Source organism: Mustela putorius, unplaced genomic scaffold (genome assembly GCF_011764305.1).
Source record: "Mustela putorius furo isolate JIRA1106 unplaced genomic scaffold, ASM1176430v1.1 tig00003898_pilon_pilon_pilon, whole genome shotgun sequence".
Lineage (NCBI taxonomy): Eukaryota > Metazoa > Chordata > Mammalia > Carnivora > Mustelidae > Mustela > Mustela putorius.
This window is the reverse complement of record NW_025422047.1, coordinates 17,837,942-17,864,236: the sequence shown is the minus strand read 5'-3', so window position 1 is coordinate 17,864,236 and position 26,295 is coordinate 17,837,942. Positions and strand designations below refer to the sequence as shown.

General features: G+C 44.0%; 1 protein-coding gene and 1 long non-coding RNA gene across 3 annotated transcripts in view; both read left to right on the top strand.

Annotated features, from left to right (window-relative positions):
- Positions 1-1,267: 1,267 nt before the first annotated feature.
- Positions 1,268-2,343, top strand: LOC123388321. The gene is made up of 2 exons (XR_006602886.1): positions 1,268-1,753; positions 1,890-2,343. It is a non-coding gene; the product is annotated as an uncharacterized LOC123388321 (long non-coding RNA).
- A 3,381-nt stretch (positions 2,344-5,724) lies between these two features.
- The window catches only part of BCL2L10 (BCL2 like 10), a 36,055-nt gene continuing 15,484 nt past the window's right edge, over positions 5,725-26,295 (top strand). The window contains exons 1-3 of one of the 2 annotated variants that reach the window (XM_004755411.3): positions 5,725-6,207; positions 9,840-9,955; positions 17,639-17,688. In XM_004755411.3, the coding sequence (XP_004755468.3) occupies positions 5,743-6,207; positions 9,840-9,955; positions 17,639-17,651 (594 nt within the window). In that variant the 5' untranslated portion in view covers positions 5,725-5,742 and the 3' untranslated portion in view covers positions 17,652-17,688. Of the gene's footprint in view, positions 6,208-9,839; positions 9,956-17,638; positions 17,689-26,295 lie in introns of those variants that run through there. The other variant, XR_006602906.1, reaches the window with a different exon arrangement.

Here is a 26,295-nt window from a genome sequence, read left to right as displayed (position 1 = left end):
ATCCCTCCCCTTCCTATGTCCCCCTTCTCCCTTCTCGCTCCTTCTCGTTGTTCCATGCCTACCCCCATCTCCTCCCATCCTCCTGGTTCCCCTTCCTGTGCTCTTTCTTCCCTTCAACCCTCCCTCATTTCCTCCCCCTCCTTGAGCAGCCCCCACGCATGTCTCCAATTAGCCACTTAGTCGCTGTCGCCAATTAGAGGTTCATCTGGGCCCCTGGTTCTCCAGTGTTTGGTCTTAATGATCCCTCTACACTCCTAAAACTTATTGAGCTTTTTGGTTATGTGGGTTATATCTATCAATATTTATCATATTAGAAATTAAAGCTGAGGAAAACAGTAAAACACAAGAATACAGAAGCACACATCCCACTGGTGATTCTTTCCCCACATATCAGGAGCTTCTGGATAACTCCCCAGAGAGTGAGAGTCTTAAAGGACACACATATAGAGAAAGGGTGAGTATTATTACATATTTAAAATAATTTTGATCTGGCCCCCCCTCCCCCGAAAGGGTCTTAGGTTTGGAACTCGACTTTGAAACAGCAGATGGGCTAATGAGCTCTTCTCAAGCCCCACTGAGTGAGAACACCCTTACGGGGTGCTTGGAAAAAAGAGGGATAAGGATGAGGGTCACTGAGGAGAGCTGGAGGAGAGGCCCTCAGAGGAGGTTCTAAGGGGACACAGAGAGGCAGTGGGAGAGGCTAGAGACCAACTGGGGTCTTCGGACTGCTGAAAAGCTTTTCCAAGGAGGGCAGTTGGGATCCTGGGGGTAAGCCCAGCAGATAGGATAGATTAACCAGGGTTGGGGTCGGGGCCCTATTGCTGTCTGCTGGCTTCCTCTGAGCCCCGGAGAGCTGGCTGAGCAAGAATTTGTAGATCTGCGTCTCCCAAATTTGCCTGCTGAGAAAACTCGGGTCAACAGCAGGTTAAAAATACAGGTCCTGGGGGCACCTGGGTAGCTCAGTTTGTTAAGCGTCTGATGCTTGTTCGCAATCTTGGGGTCCTGGGATTGAGCATCACAGCAACGGGCTTCCTGCTGAGTGGGGAGTCTGCTTGTCTCCCCTTCTCTCTCTGCCCCTCCCCCAGCTTGTTCTCTCTCTCTCTCTTAAGTCTTTTTTTAAAAAAAATAATACAGGAGCACCTGGGCGGCTCAGTGGGTTAAAGCCTCTGCCTTCAGCTCAGGTCATGATCCCAGAGTCCTGGCATCAAGCCCTGCATCGGGCTCTCAGCTCCAAGGGGCGCCTGCTTCCTCCTCTCTCTCTGCCTGCCTCTCTGCCTACTTTTGATCTCTGTCTATCAAATAAATAAGTAGAATCTTTAAATTTTTTTTTTAAAAAAACGTCCTAAAAATATACAGTTCCTAGAGATCTGGACTGGGCAGGACTGAGGTGGGCCAGGAATGCCGAGGAGGCAATGTGGGGGAAGGCACTCAGTTAATCTTTTTGTCTCTCTGGATCCTTTGCAAGAACATGAGGCTAAACCACTCACCGTCTCACCTGTGATAGGAGAGAATCGGGCCACTCTTCACGACATACCATAAACCCATTGTTCTCTAGATGGGATGTGGCTGGAGCTAGGCTGGCCTTCGGGACTGGTCCGTCTCCACCGTGGGCTGACCCCCATTTCTGGTGACAAAAAAAAATGAAGTGAGTGTGTTTGTGTCACTGTAGAAAGGATGCTGACCCTCTCATGAGGGGATGACATCAGGAGCGATGCTCTGTTCGTGGCTCAAGAATAACTCTGAAGAGCTAAAGGTGAGTGTGACAACAGAAAATGCCCATCTTCGAACCTAAGCTTATCTAACCTATACACCACTGGTGAACACTTGGCCTTATTGTAAACCAGGAACCACGAAGCACAGGTTAACCTATCTGTGCTCCCCGATAATAGGTGGCTTCACATCCCTCGGTCTGTAACCCAAGAAAAATGAAAACATGCCCACACAGAAACTTGAACACAAATGTGCACAGTAGCCCAAAGTGGAACATCTCAAATGTTCAACAACCGATGAACAGAAGAACAAAGGGCGGTATATCAGGCAACGGGATATCATTTGGCAGTGGAAGCGGAATGAAGTCCTGGTTCATGCCACAGCGTAGATGAACCTTGAAAAAATTGTGCTGAGCGAAAAAAGCCAGACGCAATGGACTACACAGTGTGTGATTCTGTTCACATGAAATAGTTGGAACAGGCAAATCCACAGAGACAGAAAGTCATTTGGTGGTTGCTTGGGGCTCAGATGGGATGAATGGGGAGGGACTGCCAATGGATACAGGATTTCCTTTGAGGTCATGGAATTAGTGGTGATGGCTGCACAGTTATCACAATAAAGCTGCTAAATCTACAGATATATGGAAAAATAGTAGGTACTCCATAGGTATTTTCAGTATTTAAAAAAGCAAAACCAGGGACGCCTGGGTGGCTCAGTCGGTTAAGCTGCTGCCTTCAGCTCAGGTCATGATTCCAGCATCCTGGGATTGAGTCCCGCATTGGGCTCCTTGCTCAGCGGGAGCCTGCTTCTCCGTCTGCCTCTGCGTGCCACTCTTTCTGCCTGTGCTCACTCTGACAAATAAATAAATAAAATCTTAAAAAAAAAAAAAAAAGCAAAAACAAGAAACCAGATAGGTAAGGCTTACCAAAATGTTACATTTTGATTTTGGTTAAAAGTGGGACAAGTGAACATAGTAACCCTGGTTAGTTCATACCTATAATAAAAAATTTCTCTGTAAAGAACTTGCCCTATGTACCAAGCACTGTGCAAAGCACCTTGCATACACCAAGTCCCATAATCCTTGTAACAGCTGGATGGTGCAGTTATTACCTCCATTTTTTAGGGAAATTGAAGCTAGAAGAGCTGGATAATTTGCTCATGGTTGCACAGCTCCTTAGTGGCAGAGCAAGGATTTTAACCAAATCTGACTACAAACTGCTTCCTTGCATGGTGTGGATCAGAAATTCTGTGTAGAGGCTCATTTGTTCACTTGCTGTTTGGTTCACCTGATAATTATTAGGAGTTAGCTAATGGCCAGGCCAGAGGATTCACCACCCACAACCAACTACTCCAAATCTAAGAAAAAAACTGAGCTTGTTGCTAAAATAATAGCATTATATTATATTTAATCAGGTAAAATCATGAGTCCCTGGCAAATAAAATATGACCATATAGAAAAACATTTAACTCCACAAGGAACCCATAAGATGTCAAAAAGAGTTCAAATGGGAGCTTGATGCACAGAGATTTATAATCCCTTCTGAGGAAATTCATTTGGCTCGCTATACACGAACCCCTGATGTGGCAGACCCACATTGGTACCCACCAGTACCAATGGCCAGCTCAGCCTTTGTAGGGAGAATCCCATTGTTGCCATACACTCTCCTTGCTGCCGGGGCCTCTTTGCTTGCAGACTCACAGAATCAGCACCAAGCTAGCTGGGTAAAGAAGCTCTCTGACATTCACAGAGCACAGAAGTTTGTCTGTCTGATTATTAAGAGTCTGCTCCTGATATTCACATGGGACATGAATATTTTCAGCCTGTACCCATTCAGAGGCATCTAGACAATAACTCTTTCCAAGATTTCCTTAGCACCAATCTTCCAGGCCTTGTCTTCTCAAGGCCCTGACCATCCAGCAACTGCCCAAGAACCAGTATAGATGGGTACTATGGCCATCTGTCCCTCCAGACATAGTGGACAGTCAAATACCTGGCTGGAATCCCTGCCCCCTGGGAAGATTTTCCTTTACCAGCGTCTTCACAGTCCCCGCTGAGGGGGGCTGTGCTGCTCCTCCTGTCCATTTGCATGTGGTACCACACATCATGTGGACCCATCTGTAATCCAGGCTTGAGTTTTTCTCTCTCAGTCAACTGATCATAAGCAATCCCTTGGAGGCCATAGACATGGGATGAGGGAGGAGGAAAAGCAGTAAGAATTGGTGTTGCAGGATTCTGAGCCACCTACTCATGCAATTTACTTGTACCTAATGGAACTGCCTGAGTTCAGTCTTGTATACAGAGAGATGCACAGATTGCTGCTGGGTGTGCCCAACTTTATGTCTAGGTAGGTCAGACAACATCCACACGATGAGAGCTCAAGCTACATGGTCACCTGATAGCACATGGTTAGCCATCCGGACTCTAAGCTACATGGTCACCTGATAGCACATGGTTAGCCATCCGGACTCTACCAAGGTCCAGTAGCAAGTCAGAACCTGCTTTTTGAAAAGAGAATAGCTATGTGCAGAGAAGAACACAGATTTGCTTTGAAAACCTAGAGGTCTGTGCTGTAATTCTCCTATTGGCATTTGCTGGAATGTCCATACAGGATCCCTCTTTGGCATGTCACACACAGATCATTGGATCTGGTGGAGCATAAGACCCAGGTGGTAGAGCAGCTTGTAGTACAGCCTAAATGTACTATAGAATCTTCTCTTGTTCCTCCCAATCCACCAGCCTGAGGATGGGTCAAATTCACACACTCATACGTGGTGTATGTTGCCTCCCAAATCCGAAAGGACCTCCCAAATGTCTTGCCTCTTCTTTCTTGTAGGTGAAACAAGGGGCACCAACTCCTCTTTCACCCTGAGTGGGACCAGGGTGAAACATAATCCAGACCACTGCACCCACAGAATTTTTACTGCTAATACCAATTTTGTGTCAGTCTGGGACCAATCAGGAGAAAGAAGCCATACAGTATCATGAACAGAGAAAGGTTAATATAAGAAATGCTAACTATAGGGGCACCTGGGTGGCTCAGTGGGTTAAGTCTCTGCCTTCAGCTCGGGTCGTGATCTCAGGGTCCTGGGATGGAGCCCCGAATCGGGCTCTCTGCTCCCCGGGGAGCCTGCTTTCCCCTCTCTCTCTGCCTGCCGCTCTCCCTACTTGTGATCTCTCTCTCTCTCTCTCTCTCTCTGTCAAGTAAATAAATAAAATCTATTTAAAAAAAGGGGGGGGGGATGCTAACTATAATAGAGCCTTGGAATAATGAGAAATTTGCCAGTAAAAAGTAAAGAGAATTGTAAGCAATATAGAAATGGTAGCTACCAGAAGCAGCCACTATCCTGGAGCTGGGTACTCAGCCATTCCGGCTATAGTGATAATTAAACTCTGCTGTGGGGGGCTGTTTCTTTGTTTCAAGCACCAGACTGTAGGGTTCTTGAGAGCAGGGGCCACACACCTTGGTTTGCATTACATTCCAGCGCTAACAGGCTCTGAATAAATACCAGTGAATGAATGGACACGGCCAGTACTGGCACTCCCGCAGCCTGAGCCGTGTATCCTGTTTCCTGCCGCATATGCCAGATCCACAGGCCGGTATCCCCAGCACACACACCTGCGGCTTCCGTCCAATCGGGAGATAATGATCCTCGCAATGGAGTCGTCCGTGGAGGGCTGTGGGTAGCCTTTGTCAACCTCTTCTTAAGAGAAGGCAAAAGTCTGGCTCAACTTCCCAAACTGTCCCCTCTGGGTTCCCCAGCCCCAGAGCTAAACAATAATCACCACCCCCACCCCCCACAAAAGGCCTCATTCAGTCTCTTATCGCCCTGTGAGCGCGTGCAGACCACGGGGCCTGGCTTTTGGGGCTGGAACAGGTGCGGATGGGATTCCCATCAAAGGCTCCTCTCCCGACCTAGAAAAACAACTACCGGGCCGAACCGGGGATGGGTGTGGCGGCCCCTCCCTGGGCGGAGGCGCAGCGGGACCTAGAAAACCGGGTCGGGTCGGGCAGCGCGGGGAGAGGTCGGGCCATGGCGGACGCTTTGAGGGAGCGCACGGCGCAGCTGCTGACCGACTACCTGGAGTACTGCGCCCGCGGCCCCGGCACCCCCGCGCGGTCGCCGTCTACGCGCGAGGCCGCGGTGCTGCGCTCGGTGGCCGCCGTCGTGCGGCAGCGTCACGAGCGCTTCTTGTCGGATTACCGCGGCTACGGCGGCAACCGCGTCGAGCTGGTGGCTCAGTTGGAGCGGGAGATACTCGCCCACCCCCAAGCCCTAAGCTGGGGCCGTGTGGTGGCGCTCGTGACCTTCGCGGGAACGCTGCTGGAGCGCCCGCCGTCGGGGGCCTGCTCGAACTTGGGGCCGGACCCGGAACTGGAACTGGAGCTGGGGGAGTGGGAGGCCAGCGTTCGCCAAGACTGCCGGCGCCTGGTGGACTTCCTCTGCGGTCGGCTCACAGGGCAGCACCGCGCCTGGCTGGAGGCGCACGGCGGCTGGGTGAGCGCGGGGGGGACGCGGGGGCGGGTAGGCAGCCGGGGGCGCGCTCCAATGGCCCGACCGCGGGAGGAGGCTCGCGGGGTCATCCGCATGAGGCGTTCCTTTCAGCAAGACGAGGATTTCCAGTGTTAAGTCGGGCTTCCTCTCCTGGTGGTCAGACTGGCAGACACCGCCCTCGCTAGACCGCTCTCTATTAACTCATTCTAAAGCAGCCGCGCATGACCTGCTTGGCACACTTTGGCCTTACCCTTGCCGGTCTTAGGGGTTTTCGGATGCGCCCACGCCCACGTTAGGGCTGGACGCTTAGCTCACAGATCCCCAAACTGGTAAAGTCAGCAGTGGGGTGACCCTGGGCCAGGTGGGTGAGAACTCTCCTCTGCCTGTTAACGTTTGGAGAGCACCAGCATAAAACCGTAACAAGTGAAAAGGCATTCCCCTGCCCAGGCCCCGACACTTCTTAGCTACCAGAAGTGGTGTGCTCAGGCACCCAGTGGTGGTGTTGACTCAGGGTTCCTTAACTTCCAGCCCTTTGCACCCAGCCCCTCACTGAGTGATAACCAGGTGCCTGGGCTTTCAGCTGCAGGTCGTTGATTTCTGCCCTGCAGCTCCTGAACCCCGTCAGTGATCAAGGGAAGCCCACCCACCCTTCAGTATGAGGAGAGTATGCCTCTTGGTTTCTTAGCGAGACTCCTGGTCTTTTCCTCTCTTCCTTCCTGGTCTTGAGTCAAGGACTGCAGTGACCCAAGTTACATAATGAATTTGGCCAAAATGTTGGAACCAGCTATTAAGAAAGGAACTAAGGGGTGGAGGGGCACCTGGGTGGCTCAATGGTTAGGTGTCTGCCTTAGGCTCCAGTGGTGATCCCAGGATCCTGGGATGATTGAATCCCGCTGTTGGCCCCCTACTCAGCAGGAAGCCTGCTTCTCCCTCTCTCTTCCCCTTCCTTGTGTTCCCTCTCTTGCTGTCTCTCTGTTAAATAATAAATAAAAATTTTAAAAAAAGGAAGACCGGAAATTTAGTTCCTGTTGGTAGCTGGCATCCCCTATTGTGAGGAAATTGGCCCCATTTGTGGAGGAGAGGTAGTATGGGAATCAGAACCTTGACTGTCTATGAACAGTTCGAGTTGTTAGCATTAACTCCTGTGTTCTTCTTGGCCTGTGTGCTGTTCTTCAATCATCCAGGCCTGGGCACTCTTAAGAAAGGACCTGAGCCCTTTTTAAGGCATTTGGCTCTGAAGGGCCCTCTGTAATTAGAGGAAATTGATTGGAAGGAGCTCATAGTTCTTATTTTCATTTTGACTCAATAGCATTGACTAAGGACTATTCCTTTAGCATCAAGAGGCCCAGATTCCCCCAGTTGAGTAAAGACATGGCCATACCTCTCCCAGCTACACTTAAATGCCACTATCTCAGGGCGCCTTGGTGGCTCAGTGGGTGAAATGTCAGACTTGATTTTTGGCTTAGGTCCTGACCTCAGGGTTGTGAGATTGAGTCGCTCCAGCAGGGCACAGAGCCTGCTGAAGATTCTCTCTCCCCTCTGCACTCTTCTCTCTCTTTCCCTTCCCCTGCATTTAAAAAAGCCACTCTCCAGACTTCATTCATTTCCTCTCCATTTTTCTGAATGGAGCCTCTTTCCTTGTTTTTACATTTTATTTATTTGACATATCAGAAATAGGCAGAGGCCGGTAGAGAGGAAAGGAAGCAGGCTCCCCCCTGAGCAGGGAGCCCGATATGGGGCTCAATCCCAGGACCCTGGGATTATGACCTAAGCGGAAGGCAGAGGCTTTAACCCACTGAGCCACCCAGGTGCCCCCTGAATGGAGCTTCTTGTATTACTGTCTTCGATGATCAATTTCAACCTAGCGATTTGCCAGTTGGTAAAGTAGTCTATGATCCTCTTAGGTTTTTTTTTTTTCTTTGAAATTTTAAAATTTTTCTTAACTTAAAATTTGGTATAATTAACTTACAGTGTTAATGATTTCGGGTGTACAGTATAGTGATTGAAATGAGGGGCCTCTCAGTGGCTCAGTTGATTAAGCATCTGCCTTCAGCTCCGGTCATGATCCTGGTGTCCTGGGATAGACCCCTACCTCAGGCTCCCTGCCTAGCACGGAGTAGTCCACTTCTCCCTCTGCCCCTCTCCCCTTGTATTCCCCCTCTTCCTCCTCCCCGTGCCCTCCCCACCCCAGCTGGTGCTCCATCTCTGAAATAAGTAAAATTTTAAAAAATAGTAAATAAGGGACGCCTGGGTGGCTCAGTTGGTTGAGCAGCTGCCTTGGGCTCAGGTCATGATCCCAGCGTCCTGGGATCGAGTCCCACATCGGGCTCCTTGCTCCGCAGGGAGCCTGCTTCTCCCTCTGACTCTGCCTGTGCTCGCTCTCGCTCGCTCTCGCTCGCTCTCTCTCTGACAAATAAATAAAGAAAATCTTTAAAAAAAAAATAGTAAATAAATAATAAAAATGCTTCATGGTTTTATTTTTTATTTGGCCTATCTTCCCACCCACCTCTCTTCCAGTTTTTTGTATTTATAAGCCCATTTCTATTATGTTTGTTCAGTTCTTTCATTTTTTAAATTCCACATATAAATCATGTTTTGTGTCTTTCTGACTTGCTTCACTTAGCATAATGTCTTCTGGGTCCACCCATGTTGGTTCAGGTGGCGAGAGCTCCATCTTTATGGCTAATACTCTATTGTATAAATACTACATCTTATTTATCCATTAGCCTGTCGATGGATGCTTGGTTGTACCATAGTTGGGCTATTGTAAATACCACTGTAATGAGCACAGGGGTGCATATATCTTTTCAATTTAATGTTTTTGTTTTCTTCAGATAAATACCCAGAAATGGAATTATTGGGTCATACACCATTCCTGTTTGAATTTTTTTTAAGCAACTGCCATACTGTTTTCCATACTATAGTGGCTGCATGAGTTTACATTCCCGTAAACAGTTCCCTTTTCTCCAAATCTTCAACACTTACTGTATTTTTGATACTAGACATTGACTGGTGTGAGGTGACCTCTCGCTGTGGTTTAGATTTGCATTTCCCTGACGATGTGTGATGCTGAGCATCTTTTCATGGGTCCTTTAGCCATTTGTAGGTCTTCTTCAGAGAAAGGTCCATTCAGGTCCTCTGCCATTTTTTTTTTAAGATTTTTATTTATCAGAGAGACCCAATGAGAGAGGGAACACAAGCAGGGGGGAGTGGGAGAGGAAGAAGCAGTCTTCCTGCTAAGCAGAGAGCCTGATGTGGGGCTCGATCCCAGAACCCCAGGATCATGACCTGAGCCGAAGGCAGATGCTTAACCTACTGAGCTACCCAGGCACCCCTCTGCCCATTTTTAATCAGATTATTTGGTGGGTGAGGGGGTTGGTGTCCTCTTAAAAATGGGGGGGGGTGCAAATCAAAAGATAAGTATTCTTGCTGTGACAAAGTTGTGTCTCCTATGTTCTTCTTTGCCCTGTTGGATTCCTTACAAATCCAAACTCAGTTTCCGAAGTACAGGTTGCCTCTATGCTTTAAATCCAAAAGTTTCCTTGCTGTTTAATCCCAAAGCACTAGTGTATTTCATGAAGTTCAGCTGTGGGGGATTCTGCACCAGTCTCACTGCCTATCCCTCCCCCTTGCAGGATGGCTTTTGTCTCTTCTTCACACCCGCGCTGCTGTCTTGGAAAAGACTGCTGGTCCAGGCTCTTCTGTCATGCTTTACGGCAGTGATCTTAATCTACTTCTGGAAAAGATTACCGTGAGTTCTGAAATTTTTAACGCATTTCTACCTGCCTAAAAACTGTGACCAGCCACCTGAATTTGAGATGTGAAAGAATAGAACAGAGTAAACCATCCTCTGAGACTGTTTTTTACCTGCCTTCATCTAAGGAGTCCCGTGGTGATAGTTCAGCAGGAGCTTTAACTCTTGGCGAGTACTCCGAGGTATTAAGACAAAGGCGAAAATGGCTCTTTGAGTGGGGAAGATGGATTCTAAAGGTTCATGGCTCTAAGAAATTGCAGTAGAAGCTACATTCTAGTAAGTAAGAAACCTGGTGCTTTTTGCTACACTTGGATCAGAGTGAATGTGCATCTCTCGTCTAGCCAGTTTCCTTTGCTGCTGCGGACTTAATTCTCAAGGCAGGCAGTCAGGGATGGAATGCCGAAGGCCCTCCCAAGTCCCAGTTTGACAAGGAATGTAACATTAAAAACTTTTATAGGGAATTCTTTCTAAATCCTTTGAAATCTAATTCCAAATTCTACCTTTCTAGATTTTACAAAGAACTTATTTTTTTGACTTCACTAAATTGTTAAATATCTTCAAATTTTTAATAAACTTACGTATCTTTTTTAAAAATTTGTTGGTTTTCCTTGGAATTTAATAAGAATGTTCTTAGGAGTAACTTGAATTGATGAAAATTTCCTTTTTTACTTGTTTAAATACGATATATACTATTCTTGATTTTAAGCAATCAGTACACAAGCTCATAAAAAGTCCTTTACTTCTACCTTCCATTTTGCAGTCAACCCATCACTGGCAAGATGATAGAGAGGAAAACCTTATACTCTAAGGCTCTCCACCTGAGGCCTGGGAATTTAGCAGACAGGTTAACAGCTAAAAAATACACGGATCTTGATGTTTTTACAGGAAACTATAGAAGAGTGGAAACTTCAAAGGAATGTGTAGATTCAGGGTTTATAGACCATTTTAACAAAAAGTGATCAATTGTGGAGTAGACAAAGTAGAGGGGTAGTATATTCTGAGGACAGGGACTAGGAAATAGATGGGGAAATCTAATGGAAGGTGAAGGTTATTTTAGTCCGGTTTGTTTGTATGGTCTTCTTGAAGTTGATTTCCATCTCCAGTGATAATTGTGCTCTCCTTCCTGGAATAAGAGGGCACCTTTCTTGAGGCACCTGGCTGGTTCAGTTGGTGGAAAGTGTGACTTTTTTTTTTTTTAAGATTTTATTTATTTATTTGACAGAGAGAGATCACAAGCAGGCAGAGAGGCAGGCAGAGAGAGAGAGAAGGAAGCAGGCTCCCCGCTGAGCAGAGAGCCCAATGCGGGGCTCGATCCCAGGACCCTGCAATCATGACCCGAGCCGAAGGCAGCAGCTTAACCCACTGAGCCACCCAGGCGCCCTGGAAAGTGTGACTCTTAATCTTGGGCTTGTGAGTTCGAACCCCAGGCTAGGGATGGAGATTACTTTTAAACAATCTCTTTAAAAAGGGAGGGGGAATGCTTATAGCAGCAAAATCCATAATAGCCAAAATATGGAAAGAGCCCAGATGTCGATCGACAGATGAATGAATAAAGATGTGGTATATATATATATATACATGATGGAATACTACATGGCCATCAAAAAGCATGAAATCTTGACATTTGCGTGAGGTGGATGGAACTAGAGAGTATTACGCTAAGTGAAGTAAGTCAGGGAAAGACAAATACATGACTTATAATGTGGAATTCAAGAAGCAAAACAGATGACCCTGGGGGAAGGAAAAGTAAATGAAAATTTGAGAGGGAGGCAAACTATAAGAGACTCTTAATTATAGGAAACAAAATGGGTGTTGCTGGAGGGGAGGTGAGTGGGGACATTAGGAGGACACTTTGATAGAATGAGCACTGGGTGTTACATGCAACTGATGAATCAATGAACTACACCTCTGAAAATAAAAAGTGGAGGTGCCTGGGTGGCTGAGTCAGTTAAGCACCTGACTCTTGTTTCGGCTCAGGTTGTCCTCCCCCGGTTGTGAGATGAAGTCATACATTGGTTTCTGTGTTGAGTGTGGAGTCCATGTAAGATTTCTTTCTGGATCTCCTCCTGTGCCCCACCCCCACATGTATTCCCATAACAAAACAAAACCAAAAAAAACCCTTTATCATAGGAAATGCATGCCCTGCTTTTAGGCAGAAAAGTGGAGGGCAAAGAGCCTTTCCTGTATGTGCTATTTCTCAGTTGCCTTAAGTTCAAAATAATATGCCACAGTTTCATATTTTGGAGTGACCTGTTCGAATCTACCTCAGTGGTGAATGGTGTATGCCATTACTCTTCAGCCAGTTGGAATCCATACCCGTTTTTCCTTTCTGAGCCCACCCAGACCCTCCAGGCTTCCCACAGCCAAGCAGTGGTGCTCTTTGAGTGGGTGCCCCCGAGGCTGCCTGAGAACCACAACAAGCCACCCCAAAGCTACTTGAGCAATCTCTCCATGGTCAAGCTGTTGCTGATGCTATTAGAACAAGCCTGGGACCAAAAGGATAAAAATAAGTGAAGATGGGGAAGGATGTGACCATTACAAATGATGGTACCACCATGCTGAAGCAAACACAGACGTTGTGTCCTATAGCCAGAATGCTGGTGGAGCTGTCCAGATAAAGAAGCAGGAGATGGTACCACATTGGTGATCGTTGTTGCTGGTTCTCTTAGATTCGTGTGTGAAGCTTTTTCAGAAAGGGGTTCATCCAACTATTATTTCCAAGTCATTCCAGAAGGGTTTGGAAAAGGGTATTGAAGTCTTAACTTGTCTTGACCCATGGTATTGAATGACAGAGAAACTGCTCAGTAATACAGCCATTTCATTGAACTCAGTCTTCGTGTTGAAGTTTGCTTTATCCAGTAAGTGGAAATGGAGTGAGGGAAGTGACGGACCCCACCAGGGCTGTTGGTGTAGATCTTAAAAATAACAAAGTACTTCAGAAACCTCAAGGGAACTATGCCAAGTGAAGAAAGTCAGATGGAGAAAGACCAATACTGATGATGTCTCTCCTGAGTGGAATCGAAAAAGGCCTTTAGGGTTGGTCTCTTCTGGAAAGTGAACCAGGGACCTGAAATCTCTTTAACGTTTTTACCGATACCGCCATTGAGCAAGGACTAGTGATAACACCTTCAATGGCTTACTTCCTTTTTGGGGTCTGGTTATTCTGTGTTGGCCACAAGTTTATCGTAAAAGACACCCCCCCCCCTGCCACGAGCAGGGCAGGGTGGTCACTTTATTCCCTTATCTCTGGTTTTCCCGTGCCTCCACATTTTTGGAATTTGTTAGCCTGATCCCGTGGCTCCCTGTCTCTCCCTACCTAGCCTCACTTGGCCCTTCCTCTTTCCTCCCACTTGGAAATAGTAACCCTAACTGCCCTTAGAGAATAGTGGGATGATGACCGCTCTGGCTGCTCCCTGCCAAAATGGGGCGTCGGGCCGCGGCTGTTAAACTCTACCCAGGGGCTGGTCCAGGGGCTTGTGGTATGGCTCCAGTGAGTCCCGATGAGCTGCAAATGGTACACGCCTCAGCACATGCAAAAGGATGAACATAAAACATTAGGCGGGCGCCTGGGTGGCTCAGGTCTTGATCCCAGGGTCCTAGGATCGAGCCCCGAGTCGGGCTCTCTGTTCAGCAGGGAGCCTGCTTCCCCCCTCTCTCTGCCTGTCTCTCTGCCTACTATGTGATCTGTCAATTAAATAAATAAAATCTTTTAAAAACTTATTAAAAAAAAAAAGATAGTGAATACCAGTATTTGTCCTAAAAGTCCTTTTTATGAACCCCATTGAAGATAAACTCATTTCACAAGAGAATAAAGTTATAAAAGACAAAAACTCAGAAATGGACATTGTTAATGATACGAGAGTTCATTATGATACAACTGACAAATTATTTCTGGGTCACATAAACACTTCACAACGGCCAGAACATCGAGTGATGACCCTTATACCAGAGTATAACTTGACAAACAAGCCTGATGAATCAACAAGACTTTGTTCATGGTTTAAGTCTTGGAGAAGTTTGTTAAAACCTTGGAAAGTTTTAAAGCACTTAGCTAAATAGGATTAAGCATCTCAAAGACCTGATAAAGGCAAAACCTAGAAACTAGTTTTTCGGGGCAGGCAAAGAGAAAATAGCTGTTTACATTTTATCAAGAGCAATTCAAGAAAACTTTTGTCTTTTTAACAATCTTCTGCCAGTGTACTTATAAAATCCCTTTATTGTAATCTTAGTCTATCCTGACCACACCTAAAATTCCTTTTCAAAGATTTCCTTTCACAAACCAACAACTTTCTTTTGCATTGAGATTTTGTCCCACGCCATTTCTCTGCAAACAACCGGTCTCTACTAGGACAAAATTGTTTTTTTATCCTTCAACAAAAAAAGTATTCCATTCCTTTTGTCTTTCATACACATCTTTTTTTCTACAGCGTTGCCTAATTTTACATTCTTAGAAATCTTCGTTTCCAGTGAAAACTAAGTAGTAATCCATTGTGATTTGTCGCACCAGAATTCCTGAAATGGCAAAGTTATGAATTGGTTGCACACAAAGTACGTTTACCAGCAGCTTAAAATATCCTTAGTTTCTTTGCAATAAGTAGTCAGAAGCACAAACCTACATCAGGAATCAATGATTGAGCACCTTTTCCTATTTGGGAAAGACCTAGATGTCCAGTGAATTTAGTCCCCAAGACTTTGAAAGCTCTTTTAACATTTTCTGTGAAAACTTGGAGATGAGACATACAATTAACCATCGTTTCAGCCATCTTTTTGCTGACAAATTGCAACAGAGATAATACGAGCTTATTTGACCTTCAGCAAACCTTGACAGTATACAAGCTTTACATTTAATGGTGATAACTTTAAAGACCTATAGTTTAAATTTAGTTTAAATACCAAGTTATGTTCCACCCAGGTCCACTTATTTTTTTTCTTTTAAGGAAATGTAGCTGCTTTTTTCTTATTATTTTTTCTTTTTTTTAAGATTTTATTTATTTTGACGGAGATCACAAGTAGGCAGAGGCAGGCTCCTTGCTGAGCAGAGAACTCAATGCGGGGCTTGATCCCAGGACCCTGGGATCATGACCCGAGCTGAAGACCGAGGCTTTAACCCACTGAGCCACCCAGGCACCCGTGGGCCCACTCTTAAAAGTCCATTTGTTCCCCATTGTCAGTTATCCCCTGAAACACAGGTGGGGAGATCTGTAGTGAGCAGTGTATGTGTCTGTACCCAAGGTGCAGAAGCAGGAGGGGGTGGGGCAGAAAGACCGGTAAAGTGCTGCCAGAAGACCCAGAAAAGGGTTCCCAGTTCTAAAGCTCGTCCGCTTGGACAGATGAGTAGTTTTTCCACCAATAGGAGGGTTTAGGCAGTCCATGTCAGGCCAGAGAAGACAGGAAATTTCCCTGAAACAAAGGAGTTTCAGCTGCTTGGGGAATATTCTTTAAACTCGTCGTCCTGAGAGAGACTAACCACGGTTGGCTCCACTTAGAGCCATTAACCTAGGAAATGAATGAGGGAAAAGCCCCTCACATCTATTAGGAACAGTGAGAGGGAGAGAAAGGGAGAGTCCGCATCCCCTTGCTAGGGATGGCCTGTGTTTCCTCCAGCAATCTAGGTTTATTTGGAGGAGGTATATTTAGACAATTACCCAATATGTCAGGAGGGAGTTTACTAGCCACCATGTTTGGCTAAATGCCTTCTGCTAGAGGTCTTTTTGTCAGGGCCCTGAAAGCTTGGATGGATTTAGGGTACCTCAGTCTATCCACCTGGTTCCCTGTAGGAGATCTGATCCCACTATGGCCATGTAGTGTGTGTTAGAGCTCAGTCCTTTCCCACATTTGCAATCCAGATTGTTTGCAGTGGGTTAAAAGGCACCACAAGGGGGCGTCCTTGGGAACTGAAGAGACCATGTCTTACCGGAAGGTCATGCCTTGTTTTACCTTGCCTTGAAGAAACTGCTGAGTTTAACCCATGGAAAACACTAGAAAAGTTTTACAAGGGGAATTACACAGTTTTTTGTTTTGTTTTGTTTTGTTCAGATTTTGTTTATTTGACAGACAGGGAACACAAGCGGGACGAGTGGGAGAGGAGAAGCAGACTTCCCACCGGCCAGGGATCCTGATGCAGGACTGAATCCCAGGACCCCATGATCATGACCTGAGCCAAAGGCAGATGCTTAATAACTAAGCCACCCAGGCACCCTGGGAATGACCCAGTTTTGCAGTACCCAATCCAGGAGTCCCCGCAGAGAATGGTTTCCCATCTCGAGGTCCCTGTAAGAGTTCTCCGTACCTGATAGAGGTGATGTGGTGTCCCTACATACCAGCACTCCCCTGGGAACCAAGGTGTCCCATGGTTTCCTACCCAAGCTGAGAGAGTGGTCTAACATCTTGGGTTGAGGAGGTATCAGGCTGGCAGGAGTAGCCATTCTTAACCATCCGTCACCTGATCCTCCTTTTTTTCTCTGGACCCCCCCCCAAAAAAAATCTGCCCTAATCATAAAGGCTTAACAAGGTTAACAGTTTCTACTTTGAGTCAGTTATGTTCCCTTCCCTTCCCCTGGGTGCTTTTTCTGTCCATATACCTGAGGTCCCATTTGTAAGCATGACCCTATTGAGGGGTGCAGACCCCAAGATTTAGAATCATCATAGTTTCATATTCCCGTTGTTGGAATAAGAAAGCCTCAGCTATATGACCCATTAAAGTCCCAGCCACTAATGCAACCAATAAGGAATTGGCTGGGGGGTCTGTAATTTCCTCTTCAATACCCAAGGTGTTCCAGTAAATGCTCAGGAAACATTGGGCTCCCTCTAACTTGTCATATATAGAGAGCGCTCTAATCCTGCTTGCCAGTAACTTGGGTTTGGGTCCCTGGCTGTGATTAAACTTAAACTGTACCTAAGAGAAAAACACCCTACCAAGAAACAAAAAATAAGGAAAAGATTTTCCTCCTGAACCTAAGTTCTCATGAAAAGACCTTTTTAAATGAAAAACAAAACAAAATAAAACTTATATCTCCATAGGCAACATCCTTCCCCAACATGACAAAGTCAGCAGGACCACGGAACCCATAAAATCCCCAGGTACTTAGAAAAGGCATTGAGGAGTCTAAGGGCGACTGTGAACTGAGTCCCTGGTCAGAAGTCCCTACTGATTATCAGAGATTGGAAGGACCTGAGGCAAAAAGTCCCTGAGGCAGGAGAAAGTCGTTTAAGACCAGCCAGTGAACAGAAAGCAGAACTGGGTAAGGTTAGGCCAACATTTATTCCCTTCCTTTGAGGAAGCAGGGTTGACCAAACCTTTCCCCAAAGACTATTACCTGAGACTTAAGACTGCGTCTGCACAGTTCTGCCTTTAACTGGCCGCAGGTGTGTGGGTTTTGCTGTTTATGAGAAAAGGTCAGCTAAGGGAAGAGGTGTCTCCCAGGAAAGGAAAGAAAAAAGTCCGCTTTTTACTCACCCTTAGTGGAAGTGATCCCAGGTCTCGGCACCAAAATGATGTGGGGGAGAGAGGTTTTTGTCTCACAGAGTCAGAGTGAATCTCGGTGGACAGCAGACAGTGAGTAAAGCAATGGAAGTTTATTAAGTGAAGATAACAGAAAAAGCTCTCAGGAGTGAGAGGGATTCCGACAGGGTTGCCCAACTTTATTTTTTAAGTGTTTGTTGTTGTTGTTGTTGTTTAAGATTTATTGGGTGAGAGCAAGGTGGAAAGGGGCAGAGGGAGAATCTCCAGCAGACTACCTGCCCAGCGTGGAGCTCAACCTGGGGCTCAATCCCACGACCCTGAATTCAGGACTGGAGCCGAAACCAAGAGTCAGACGCTCAACGGAGCACCTAGGAACCCCAAGTATGTATGTATGTAAGTTCGTGGCTCCAAACTCAGGACCCCAAGATCAAGAGTCTCATGTTCTGAGTCAGCCAGCTCCCCTATTTTGCTCTAGTTTAAATAAATATTTATATGTATCTTTAGTTACCACATATGTATAGTTTATATATAAACTCTATGTAGCTTATGTATAACAAAACTGGGTGGTACAGATGATGACTACATGTTGGTAGAAGGGCTGGTTCTCACCCAAAAGACGACCTAACCAGAGCTGAAAAGGCTAATAAGATGGGCATACGCAGTTTTCCTTATCTGCTCCTAAAACAGGGATAATCACATAGTCGTTTCCGATGCCCAGATGGGCCCAGTGCTAAGGAAGAAGAGAGCCTGTGTTCTAAATTTAGTGAGGCAGATTTTTTTAAACCAGATACAGTGTTCTCATACAGAAGTCTATTCTTAAGACATGCTCTTAGAGATCTTGCATTACATTTCCCGAACAAAATGAAGATCATGGTGGCTAGGAATATTGGAAGAGAAGACCTTGAAGTCCTCTGTAGGACAGCGGAACCAGGCCAGTTGCTTATGGTAACCAGTTCACTGGTGACAAGCTGAGGGGGTCGGTTTAAATGGTTCTGAAAAATTGCTTAAGATCACTGGGAAAAAATTAACAGTTGTGCATGGTTCTGACAAATTGGTGATTGAAGAAGCAGAGTGTTCCATTCATGAAGCCGCATGTGCTAGTCACTGTTGAGTGAAGCAGGAGCTCTTCTTGCAGGAGGCGGGGCTCTGGAAGGAAAGTTGGCCCTATGGTTAACTGAATATTCAGGAACGTTGAGTGGTCTGGAATTCCACTGTGTTCTAAGGCAGATGTAATAGAAGTGGTTCAGGTACACTAGCTGAAACTGCTGGCCTGAATCCCATTTTTGTAGTAACAGAACTAACAAACTGACATGCCCAAGGATAAAACCTATAGGCATTAATATCCAAATTAATAATAATAATAATATAGTAAAATAATATTTCCAGTTATTTTGGAAGAACGGGTCATCCAGCCTTTTTGATTTCAGTCAGTGCACTTATTCTAGCAACTGAAACTGGAACATTGTACAGATTGATGATGCGGTAAACAGGAATCTGGCTGACACACTGGCACCAACACGGCCCTGGATGGTGTGGCTGAAGTAGAAGACTGCCTTGATGTTCCTTATTCAGGAGGTTGTTTCCTCTTTGAACTCCAGGGCTTGATCTTCCATTTGGCACTTGATTGAAATAGTATTTGCACCCTTTATTTATTTGTTTGTTTGTTTATTTATTTTTGCATTTGCAACCTTTAATGAAAATACTCATACTTGGTTTCAAAAAATGGTATGCTATCCCTTCAGGCATTTCAGGCCTTTATAAAAACTGGACATGCTCTTCTGAGTCATCTTTTCTTTTTCTTTCTTTCTTTCTTTTTTTTTTTTTTTTTTTTTTTTTTGAGAGAGAGAGAGGAACAGGAGGAAAAGGTAGAGGGGAAGGGGGAGAAAGAGAGGACAGGAGAGGAGAGTGTGTGCACGGTGGGCGAGGGGTTGGGGTCAGAGGAGAGGGAGAGAGAGAATCCTGAGCAGCTTCTACACCAGCAACAATGAAAGGTTACATCAACTTCTGCAGTAAGGCAGAACTGTATTTTCTGAAGAGAAAGGACTCAGAAGACTAGTCAGGGGACATCTGGGTGGCTCAGTCAATTAGGCATCCAACTCTTGATTTCTGGTGGGGTCCTGGTTTTGGCATCCTGGGATTAAGCTGATGGGACCTTTCATTGCTCTGTATTTTAGCATGTTTCTTCTCCTAAGGACTGAGGAAAAAAGTCTCATGATTCTTTTTTCTTTTCTTTTCTTTTCTTTTTTTTTTGGTTCATAGTCTTTTTATTCCCATAGTTATGCGTGACTATATCTGTAGGAGAAAATCCTAGAAAGAGTTTCTGAATCAGATAATAGTATTAACACTTGGCTGCTACCAAATTACTATTCAAAATTGAATCTACCAATCCAAATTTATACCAGGGTAGGGAGTGCTTAGCTCTTCACAGTCTTGCCAGTATTAAATCATCCTAGATTTTCCCCTTTATGGCTTTTGGAGTTTGGGTCTTTTGGAGGGAAGTCCTCCTTGTCCCACGATTATAAAGAAAATCTTCTGTGTTCTGGGTCATTGATCCAGTCCGTAATTCTTTTAGTATGAAGTGGGATTCACTTCTTCTCAGAGTTGGGGTAGATATTTCAGCATTGCAGATAGTCCATTTTCCCCTACCAATTCTCTATTTTGTTGACTTACCTTTTCCTCTGCTAATAGCACTCTGTCTGAATTACTCATATATATTATTATTAATATATATATGCCTTAATAGGGGCACCTGGGTGGCTCAGTGGGTTAAAGCCTCTGCCTTTGGCTCAGGTCATGACCTCAGGGTCCTGGGATGGAGCCCCTCATTGGGATCTCTGCTCAGCAGGGAGCCTGCTTCCCCCTCTCTCTCTGCCTGCCTCTCCACCTACTTGTGATCTCTGTCAAATAAATTAAATCTTTAAATCTTAAAAAAAAATGTATGCCTGAATATTTAGTGGTCTAAATCTAGTCTCCCCAATGCTGTTCTTTAAAAAGAAAAAATAAATCCTTGGCTATTTTTGTGAATTGTTTAAGGTGAATTCTGAAAAACAATTTATAAAGAATCCATTAAGATGTTGCTTTTTAGGATTTTTTAATAGAATGGGACTGGTCATAGATCAATTTGGGAATAAGTGGTATCTTTACGATATTGTAAAGAACATGTCTAAGAACATGAATTCTTTAATGTATTTTAGGTGTCTTATGCTTTCCTTTGTACAGATCCTATATTCTTAGGTGTATTCCAACACTTTGGGTTCTACTGCTATGGGGAATGGAATCCAGAGAGGATATTTTGTCTTCCCCATTTCCCCCAACACCCATAGGTTTCCTAGGGGGAACTACCCCTCCTTTGTTGTTAGACCATGTAGTTCTGGTGATACTGACTCCTCCCCATTTGACCCTACCCCAAGTTGAGAAAAATGACCCAGACCTGACCTAACAGAGTCCATTCCTCGGTGAAGTAAGTTAGCAGGACTCAATTTTAGGATTTCTGTGGATATTACCAGATGAGACTCTTTCTCAGCTGGGGTGTCCAATTCATGGAGAGAGTCTGTCTGGAAGAGAAGACCTCGCAGAAGGATGCAAGTCAGAGATATGGGGTAGGATAGAATGTTGAGAAACATTGCTGGGGTCTCACAATGTGACTGTGCCCAAAGCTACTTGGGACTCCATACATTCCCTTTTCTGCTTAAACTGACTTAGGTTTTCAGTATAACTCAATTTCATCCCTGAGTCAAAGGATCAGTTTTTCCCTGTTATATTTATTATTTGGTTATGGCTATCCTGAGGAGAAATTTAATATATATTAATATATAGTATCTAACTAATAGATAGATTATAAATTCTGACTATCTTGAACACTCACTAGTTCTGACTAATGTTCCTTTTTCCTCACTTTCTTTTCTTTTTTTTTTTTTTTAAGATTTCTTATTTATTTATTTATTTGACAGAGGGAGATCACAAGCAGGCAGAGAGACAGGCAGAGAATTGGAAGCAGGCTCCCCCCTGAGCAGAGAGCCCGATGCGGGGCTCAATCCCAGGACCTTGAGATCATGACCTGAGCCAAAGGTAGAGGCTTAACCCACTGAGTCACCTAGGCGCCCCTCTCACTTTGTTTTCTTGGCCAGTTGTATAGGTAGTGAATGGGTGTGATAGATACTTTCCATGTACTGGAAAACTCCTTGATTTCAGCTGATGGCCTTCTTTTCTTCCAGCACTTTTTTTTCCCCCACTAGCATTTTAGGAGGCTGGAGTGGCATCATTGCTCAAACTGTAATTTAACCTTAGGGCCTGTCAGTTTCTTGGAGTAAATCAAGGACTAGATACATCTGTTAATCATCTGTGGTAATAAACAATATCCTAAACAATATCCTAAAGGTGAGCGTCACTGACAGTGCTAAGTGACGAGGTGTTCCTGTTTGAGGGAGTGTTCTTGACTCTAGCCACAAGCCCAAGACATAGTCTCCTTGTTTTTAGCTTGTGGATGGTTGTTCCTTAAACTAGCCAGGACTCCTAAGAGGACGATGATTGCAGGATGTGCTACTGATGAATGGGACGGTTCAAGGCACTCGGGATGCTGGGTTGAAGTGCGTTTCCAAGTGAGAATCTTACCCATTAGCCTGTACAAGAGTGGGTCCCTCGAATTTTTGCCTGATCTGTTGTCTACTTGGAAGAGTAGTGTATTTGTTAGTATCTTCTCTCAGGTTTCCCCTGCATTTTTAGAATCTAGATGGGCACTTAGGGTAAATGTTGTTTGCTTCAAACCCAGTTTTATTCCAGTTGTACCTTCCCTGTAAATTTGAAGTCTTTTAGGACCCTGTTCACCCCCATCATCCTCCCACCTGGTTTTTCCAACGCAGACAGTTATTACTTCCGGGGTGTAATCTTTGTATTTTTTTTCTTTCTTGAGTTTCTTTAGTTTTTTTTTTTTCTTAATCATTATTTTATTAATGCCAGCATAATTAACCTCCAGTGTTAATTTCAGAAGTACCACATGGGGTTCAACGGTTGTATACATAACTCAGTGCTCCTCGTGGTTGAGTGTATTCTTTTTTTAAGATTTTGTTTATTTATTTGACAGAGATCACAAGTACGCAGAGACAGAGAGAGGGGGAAGCAGACTCCCAGCTGAGCAGAGAGCCCGATGCGGGGCTCAGTCCCAGGATCCTGGGATCATGACCTGAGCTGAAGGCAGAGACTTTAACCCACTGAGCCACCCAGGCGCCCTGGTTGAGTATATTCTTAATATAGGCCATCACCTATTTCACCCATTTCTCCCACTCATCTTCCCTTCTGGTAACATCAGTTTGTTCTCTGTATTTAACAGTCTAGTTTTTTGTCTCTCTCTCTTTTTTTTTTTTTTTTTTTTTTTTTGTTCATTTGTTGTGTTTCTTAAATTCCATATGAGTGGAATCATGTGGTGTTTGTTTTTCTGACTGACTTATTATCCTTAGTATTATACTTTCTAGACCCATCCTTGTTATTGCAAATGGAAAATTTTAATTCTTTTTTATGGCTGAGTAATATTCTGTTGTGTATATGTATGTGCATATATGAATATGAATGAATAAAGAAGATGTGGTATATATTGAGGAACACTTGGGTGGCTTCCATATCTTGAGTTTTGCAAATAGACATAGGGGTGCATGTATCTTTATTGTGTTTGTATTCTTTGGGAAAATTCCCAATAGTGGAATTATTAGAGTCCTGGGAATCTCAGAGTCCTGGGATCAAACGCGCATTGGGCTCTCTGCTCAGCAGGGAGCCTGCTTCCCCTCTCTATTCTGCCTGCCTTTCTGCCTACTTGTGATCTCTGTCAAATAAATAAATAAATTTTTTTTTTTAAAAAAAGATTTATTTATTTGAGAAACAGAGGGTGCATCTGCTTGTGCCTCGAATGGGGGGAGGGGCAAAGGGAGAAAGAGAGGGACAGTCTTAAGCAGATTCCATGCTGAGCACGGGAGCCCCAACATGGGGATCGATCTCACAACTCGGAGATTACAACCTGAGCTGAAACCAAGAGTCACACTCAACCAACTGCATCACCGAGGCATTCCTCTTGTTTCTTATTTTAGCCATTCTGACGGGTGTGAGGTGATATCTCATTGTGGTCTACATTTGCATTTCCTTGGTGATTAGGAATGCTGAGCATCTTTTCATATGCCTCTTGGCCATCTGGATGTCTTCTTTGGAGGAATGTCTGTCCATGTCTTCTGCCCATTTTTTAAATTGGCTTATTTGCTTTTTTGGTGTTGAGTTGCATATGTTCTTCAATATTTGGGGTACTAAATCATTATTGGTTTGCAAATATCTTCTCCCATTCTGTAGGTTGTCTTTGTTTTGTTGTTAGCTTTGCTGTGCAGAAGCTTTTTATTTTAATGTAGTCCCAATAGCTTTTGTTTCCTTTGCCTGAGGAGAAATATCTAAAAAAGTTGGTATAGCCAGGGTCAGAGCAATTACTGCCTGTGTTCTCCTTTGGGATTTTTTTTTTTTTTTTTAAGATTTACTTATTTTAGAGAGTGTTCATGTGCATGGGGGGAGGTGCAGAGGGAGAGGGAGAATCCCAAGCAGACTCCCCGTGTTAAGCACGCTGCCCAACACAGGATTCAGTCTAATGACCCCAGGATCATGACCTGAACCAAAACCAAGAGTTGGACACTTAACCATTGAGCCATCCAGGCCTTTCTCTTCTAGGGCTTTAGGCTTTGAGGTCTCATATTTCAGTCTTAAGTCCATTTTGAGCTTATTTTTGTTAGGGTGTAAGAAAGTCCAGTTTCATTCTTCGCATGTAGCTGTCCAGTTTTCCCAACACCGTTTATTGAAGAGCCTGTCTTTTTCCCATTGCATATTCTGGCCTCCTTTGTCATAAATTAATTGACCATATAATCATGGGTTTATTTCTGGGCTCTTTGTTCTATTGGTCTGTGTGTCTGTTTTTTGTGCCAGTACCATACTGGTTTAATTACTAAGCTTTATAGTATATCTTGAAATCTGAGATTGTGATAGCTCCAATTTTGTTCGTCTTTCTCAAGATTGCTTTTGCCTATCTTCATGGATCCGCACAAATTTTAGAGTTATTTCTGATACTTTTGTGAAAAATGCTATCGGTATTTGGATAGGGATTACATTAAATCTGTAGATTTCTTTAGGTAGTATGGACATTTTCACAGTATTTATTCTTCCAGTCCATGAGCATGGGATATCTTTCCATGTGTTTGTGTTATCTTCAATTTCTTTCCTCAGTGTTTTATAATTTTCAGAGGATAGTTCCTTTTACCTCCTTTTAAGTTTATTCCTAGGTATTTTTGGTGCAATTGTAAATGGACTATTGTCTTACATTTTCTTCCTGCTACTTCCATTATTACCAAGTAGAAATGCAGTACATTTCTATATATGGATTTTGTATCCTGCAACTTTACTGAATTACTTAGCAGTTCTAGTAGTTTTTTGTGGATTCTTTAGGATTTTCTACATATAGTATCATGTCATCTACAAATAGAGTCATACTACTTTACTAATTTGGATGCCTTTTATTTCTTGTCTGATTGCTGTGGCTAGGACTTTCAGCTGTTAATGTTGAATTTAAAAAGTGGTGAGAGTGGACATCCTTGTCTTGTTCCTGAGCTTAGAGGTAAAACTCTCAGTTTTTCACTAGCTATGGGTTTTTCACACATGACCTTTACTACGCTATGTTCTAAACCTTCTTTGTTGAGGGTTTTATTATGGATGGGTGTTGTACTTGGTCAAATGCTTTTCCTGCATCTCTTGAAGTGATCATAGGGTTTTTATCTGTGTTGATGTGAAGTACCCCATTGATTGATTTGCAGGTAGTAAACCACCTTTAAATCCTAGGAATAAATCCCACTTGATTGTGGTGAATAATTTTTTTTACCTTTTGTAGTGTCTTTATCTGGTTTTGGTGTCTGGGTGATGGCTGGCCTTGTAGAATGAATTTGGAAATTTTCCTGCCTCTTCTATCTTTTGGAATAGATTGAGAAGAATAGGTATTAAATTCTTCTTTAAATGTTTGTTAGAATTCACCTGTGAACCCCTCTGATCTGGACTTCTTAAAAAGTTCTTTGATTAGTGATTCAGTTTCACTGCTAGTAATCTGTCTGCTTAAATTTTCCATTTCTTCTTGGCACAATTTTGGTAGTTTATATGTTTCTAGGAATTTGTCCATTTTTTCTACTTTGTCCAATGTGTTGGCACATAATTTCTCATAATATTCTCTTATGATCTTTTATATTCTGTGGTATTGATTGTTACCTGCCCTCTTTAATTTCTGATTTTGACTGTGCGCTCATTCTCCCTCCCTGCTCTCTCCCTTTAGGAGTCTGGCTTTTTGTTAATCTTTTCAGAAAACCAGTTCCTGATTTCATTGGTCTTTTTTTTTTTTTTTAAAGTTTCTGTTTCATTTATTTCTGCTCTAATCTTTATTCTACTGGTTATTCTACGATTAGGTTGTTGATTTGAGATTTTTCTTCTTGAAGGAGGCCTGTATTACATAAACTTCACTCTTAGAGTAACTGTTGCTGCATCCAAAAAATTTTGGGTTACTGTTTTTATTTTCATTCGTTTCCATGTGGTTTTTTTTTTTTTATTCAATTCTTGGTTGACCCATTCATTGTTTAGTAGCATGTTGCCTGACTTCCATATATTTGTGTTCTTTTTAGATCTTTTTCCTATAGCCAATTTCTAGTTAAATACCATTGTGCTTAGAAAAGATGAATGATAAAACTTCATTTTTTTGCATTTGTTGAGACTTGTTTTGTGGCCTAACATGTGATATACCCTGGTGAATGTTTTATGCGCACTTGAAAAGAATGTGTATTCAGCTGTTTTAGGATGGAATGTTCTGAATATATGTTAGATC